This window comes from Diadema setosum, chromosome 18, assembly GCF_964275005.1.
Source record: "Diadema setosum chromosome 18, eeDiaSeto1, whole genome shotgun sequence".
NCBI lineage: Eukaryota > Metazoa > Echinodermata > Echinoidea > Diadematoida > Diadematidae > Diadema > Diadema setosum.
Window position 1 is genome coordinate 10,663,366 of NC_092702.1, and position 6,000 is coordinate 10,669,365.

General features: G+C 43.7%; 1 protein-coding gene across 1 annotated transcript in view; it reads right to left on the minus strand.

Annotated features, from left to right (window-relative positions):
* LOC140241855 (ribonuclease P protein subunit p30-like) overlaps positions 1 to 957 on the minus strand; it is a 59,203-nt gene extending 58,246 nt beyond the window's left edge. Inside the window, exon 1 of the mRNA XM_072321606.1 lies at positions 815 to 957. Within this exon, the coding sequence (XP_072177707.1) occupies positions 815 to 899 (85 nt within the window). The 5' untranslated portion in view covers positions 900 to 957. The remainder of the gene's footprint in view (positions 1 to 814) is intronic.
* Positions 958 to 6,000: the final 5,043 nt, after the last annotated feature.

Sequence of the window (6,000 nt, forward strand, 5' to 3'; positions counted from 1 at the left end):
CAATAAGGACGTTTACAGACCTGATTTCAGCCACAGATTTCGGTGAGTTTTTGACGTAATTAAACAAAAAATCGCATACCGATTACTGAATGATTGGCATACTCGTGAAATAGGCCCCACCACTGCGTGTCCGTACAAATACTACGGCGGCTCGCCTGTTTATACTCGTGAATTCAGCCCCACCGTGTGGCGTTTATCGGTAGATAAGCACGGCGGTGGGGCTTTCTTCCACAGTATAATACTCGTGAATGCGGCCCCACCAAACGGCGTTTACGCGAGATGCATACGGCGGTGGGGCCGATTTCCACAGCACAGCATCTTTCGTCCTCCCTTTCTCCCGTTTTTTCTTTAGTCTTCTACTTTTTATTCTCGGAAGGACTCCCTAATGTCCCTTGACTAATTTAATGGCCAATTTAACCATAAATACAACCCTACCTAACTCTAAACCCTAACCCTAACCTAACCCCGTCGCGGGGCGCTGTAACACAGTAACAGCCCCTTTACGGTACGTAGTCCGTATGGGGTCGCTGCTGCGGTTAACCCTAACCTAACCTTGCTTGCTAACGCACGGGTGCACGCGCACTGCGGTGGGGCCTATTTCACGATTTTGCCGAAATGATCATAGATTACGATAATTCCTTGTATTTTAGTTTTTCCACGATTAATAAAGATATTCATGAAGGAGTCGCACAACCACACTGAAAAATGACAACGTCTGCGAAGGAATAGAAGTGCAGCCGCGTCGCTTCGGCGACAGCGGCTGCGTGTAGTTACTCGACAGGATGAAAAGCTTACGATCAGGACAAGAGCTTACGTTTTGCGGCTCTTTCGATTATTTTCCTCATTGATGCACCAACAGAGTCACTGTCAACCAGATTGAAGTCATAAAATGTAGCCATGTTGCCGTACTTAGTGAGATTTTGTTGGTTGTACGCTCTTTGGTGTTGGGTTCGCTCTGCTCTCCCTCGTTTACACACGATCTCATCACGAGTAAACTGATTCAAACGCGCTCGCCATAACCCATGCCATGGAACTCGAGTCCAGTCAGTGCATGCTGCTGTGTATGTGCATGGAGCCTACAAGTATTTATATCTGTGCATGGAGCTAGCTCCAACCGGCCTGAAGTTAGTTACTTATTCCTCGTTCGATATTCCTCACCTGAAGTTAGTTACTTATTCCTCGTTCGATATTCGTCACCTGAAGTTAGTTACTTATTCCTCGTTCGATATTCGCTACAGTGCAGATCCTATCTGAAGTTAGTTACTTATTCGTGCATGTTACCATACGCAGCCCTGCCGCACACTGTCGCATGGTGACGCACGGCAAATCACTGCATTTGTTTTCTCGTTTGATATTCGCCATCTGCGGGGGGGGGGGGGGGGGGGGTTGGTGGGGTTCATCAAGTTTGTCAGCGCTGACAACTTGAATCACCATAGTAACAGTCAGTGACCAGACCATCTCAGCCAATCAAAACCAAGGATTTTGCTGAAATTGTCAGCGCTGACAAACGTTGATGAAACACCCCCAGCCCTGTCGCTGTCGCACAGTAGGGAGGCCGCTTCGCACGGCGTCTGTGTCTGATCTGGCTACTTAGGGGCCTATTCCTCGTTCGACATTCGCAACTTGAAGTTGGTTTCTTGGACCCAAATTGTAGAAACGCCCACTAAAAAAGTAGAACAAGATGGCAAGAACGTTGCCCACAAGGGGGGGGGGGGGGCTCGGTCCTCTCCCCACTTTTTTTTTTCATAACAGATTGGGCTAAGACCTTTTACTTTTTCTTTTTTTTTTTTTTGCTTGTCAGCTGAAGAAACCATGAAGTGCCCCCACTTTTGAAAGCGTAGAGCCAACCATAAAACATGTACCTCCCCCAACACACACACGCACACACACACACAAACACACAATAATCACATTTTTACCTGGACGTGGCATCATTTGTTTGTTTTTTGTTTTCTTTTGTTTCGTTTGTTTCTTGTTTTTTCCCCCTTTTTTCCCTTGTCAGCAGCAGAAAGTGGAAGCGGCATTAGAAAAGAAAAGTAAAGGCCTTTTTTTTTGGGGGGGGGGGGGATGTTTGGTTGTTTACTTGTTTACTTGCATTTTTGTTGCTTATTTTTGCTTAGCTTGCTTTGTTTTTTTTTTTCTTACTTTTTGCTTTCTTGCTCGCTTGTCAGCAGCTGATCACCAAAACCCGAAAGTGGTATCTGAAATAAAAACTAAATGAAACCGATATGACTTAAATTGATGAATATCCTAAAATACTGGACATACTATAGACTCATAGTCGAATTTTCTTGACATTGACCTAGCAGAACCCCATGGGTCGCCCCAAGCTAACTTGCCCTGCATTCCCTATATACAGTTTGTCAAGATAGGACAAGTGATTGTTTGGTCCATGCCGTCACAGGCCCGTCAGGGCAACTACCACGCGTAATATAAATGAATATGCTAATATACATATAAAATCATTTGGGTGTTTTGTCGAGTTTGACCTACGAAAACCCCATGGGCCACCCCAAACTATCTTGCCCTGCTTTCCCTATATACAGTTTGTCAAGATAGGAAAAGTGATTGTCTGGCCAATGTCGTCAGAGGCCCGTCAGGGCAACTAAAATGTAACAGGTACGGGTAAGATAAATGAATATGCTAAAATACATATATAATCGCGTAGGGGTATTTTGTCGAATTTGACCTACTAGAACCCCATGGGCCACCCCAAACTAACTTGCCCTGCATTCCCTACATACAGTTTGTCAAGAAAGGATAAGTGGTTTCCTGGCCCATGGCGTCACAGGGCTGTCAGGGCAAGTAAATGTAACAGGAATGATATAAGATTATTGAATATCCAGAAATACATACAATAATTATGACTTTAGGGGTATTGCGGCGACTTTGACCTACGAGAACCCCATGGGCCACCCCAAACTAACTTGCCCTGCTTTCCCTATATACATTTTGTCAAGATAGGACAAGTGATTGTCTGGCCCATGCCGTCAGAGGCCCGTCAGGGCAACTAAAATGTAACAGGTACGGGTAAGATAAATGAATATGCTAAAATACATATATAATCGTAGGGGTATTTTGTCGAATTTGACCTACTAGAACTCCATGGGCCACCCCAAACTAACTTGCCCTGCATTCCCAACATACAGTTTGTCAAGAAAGGATAAGTGGTTTCCTGGCCCATGGCGTCATAGGGCTGTCAGGGCAAGTAAACGTATAACATGAATGATTAAGATTATTGAATATCCTGAAATATATGATCTTAGGGGTATTTTGGCGAGTTTTACCTACAAGAACCCCATGGGCCACCCGAAACTAACTTGCAGTGCTTTCCCTATATAAAGTTTATCAAGATAGGACAAGTAATTGTCTGGCCCATGCCGTCAGAGACCCGTCCGGGCAACTAAATGTAACAGGTATACGGGTAATATAAATGAATATGCTAAATTATTACAATCGTATTGGTATTTTGTCGAATTTGACCTACTAAAACCCCATGGGCCACCCCAAACTAACTTGCCCTGCATTCCCTACATACAGTTTGTCAAGAAAGAATAAGTGGTTTCCTGGCCCATGGTGTCATAGGGGGTGTCATAGGGCTGTCAGGTCAAGTAAACGTATAACATGAATGATTAAGATAATTGAATATCCTGAAATATATGATCTTAGGGGTATTTTGGCGAGTTTTACCTACAAGAACCCCATGGGCCACCCCAAACTAACTTGCCCTGCTTTCCCTATATAAAGTTTATCAAGATAGGACAAGTAATTGTCTGGCCCATGCCGTCAGAGACCCGTCCGGGCAACTAAATGTAACAGGTATACGGGTAATATAAATGAATATGCTAAAATACATATAATCGTATTGGTATTTTGTCGAATTTGACCTACTAAAACCCCATGGGCCAACCCAAATTAACTTGCCCTGCATTCCCTACATACAGTTTGTCAAGAAAGAATAAGTGGTTTCCTGGCCCATGGCGTCACAGGGCAGTCAGGGCGAGTAAATGTAACAGGAATGATATAAGATTATTGAATATGCTGAAATACATACAATAATTATGACTTTAGGGGTATTGCGGCGACTTTGACCTACGAGAACCCCATGGGCCACAGCAAATTAACTTGCCCTGCTTTCCCTATATACAGTTTGTCAAGATAGGACAAGTGATTGTCTGGCCCATGCCGTCAGAGGCCCGTCAAGGCAACTAAAATGTATCAGGTACGGGTGAGATAAATGAATATGCTAAAATACATATATAATCGTAGGGGTATTTTGTCGAATTTGACCTACTAGAACCCCATGGGCCACCCCAAACTAACTTGCCCTGCATTCCCAACATACAGTTTGTAAAGAAAGAATAAGTGGTTTCCTGGCCCATGGCGTCACAGGGCAGTCAGGGCAAGTAAATGTAACAGGAATGATATAAGATTATTGAATATCCAGAAATACATACAATAATTATGACTTTAGGGGTATTGCGGCGACTTTGACCTACGAGAACCCCATGGGCCACCCCAAACTAACTTGCCCTGCTTTCCCTATATACAGTTTGTCAAGATAGGACAAGTGATTGTCTGGCCCATGCCGTCAGAGGCCCGTCAGGGCAACTAAAATGTAACAGGTACGGGTAAGATAAATGAATATGCTAAAATACATATATAATCGTAGGGGTATTTTGTCGAATTTGACCTACTAGAACCCCATGGGCCACCCCTAACTAACTTGCCCTGCATTCCCTACATACAGTTTGTCAAGAAAGAATAAGTGGTTTCCTGGCCCATGGCGTCACAGGGCAGTCAGGGCAAGTAAATGTAACAGGAATGATATAAGATTATTGAATATCCAGAAATACATACAATAATTATGACTTTAGGGGTATTGCGGCGACTTTGACCTACGAGAACCCCATGGGCCACCCCAAACTAACTTGCCCTGCTTTCCCTATATACAGTTTGTCAAGATAGGACAAGTGATTGTCTGGCCCATGCCGTCAGAGGCCCGTCAGGGCAACTAAAATGTAACAGGTACGGGTAAGATAAATGAATATGCTAAAATACATGTATAATCGTAGGGGTATTTTGTCGAATTTGACCTACTAGAACCCCATGGGCCACCCCTAACTAACTTGCCCTGCATTCCAAACATACAGTTTGTCAAGAAAGGATAAGTGGTTTCCTGGCCCATGGCGTCATAGGGCTGTCAGGGCAAGTAAACGTATAACATGAATGATTAAGATTATTGAATATCCTGAAATATATGATCTTAGGGGTATTTTGGCGAGTTTTACCTACAAGAACCCCATGGGCCACCCCAAACTAATTTGCCCTGCTTTCCCTATATAAAGTTTATCAAGATAGGACAAGTAATTGTCTGGCCCATGCCGTCAGAGACCCGTCCGGGCAACTAAATGTAACAGGTATACGGGTAATATAAATGAATATGCTAAAATACATATAATCGTATTGGTATTTTGTCGAATTTGACCTACTAAAACCCCATGGGACACCCCAAACTAACTTGCCCTGCATTCCCTACATAAAGTTTGTCAAGAAAGAATAAGTGGTTTCCTGGCCCATGGCGTCACAGGGCAGTCAGGGCGAGTAAATGTAACAGGAATGATATAAGATTATTGAATATGCTGAAATACATACAATAATTATGACTTTAGGGGTATTGCAGCGACTTTGACCTACGAGAACCCCATGGGCCACCCCAAACTAACTTGCCATGCTTTCCCTATATACAGTTTGTCAAGATAGGACAAGTGATTGTCTGGTCCATGCCGTCAGAGGCCCGTCAAGGCAACTAAAATGTATCAGGTACGGGTGAGATAAATGAATATGCTAAAATACATATATAATCGTAGAGGGATTTTGTCGAATTTGACCTACTAGAACCCCATGGGCCACCCCAAACTAACTTGCCCTGCTTTCCCTATATACAGTTTGTCAATATAGGACAAGTGATTGTCTGGCCCATGCCGTCAGAGACCCGTC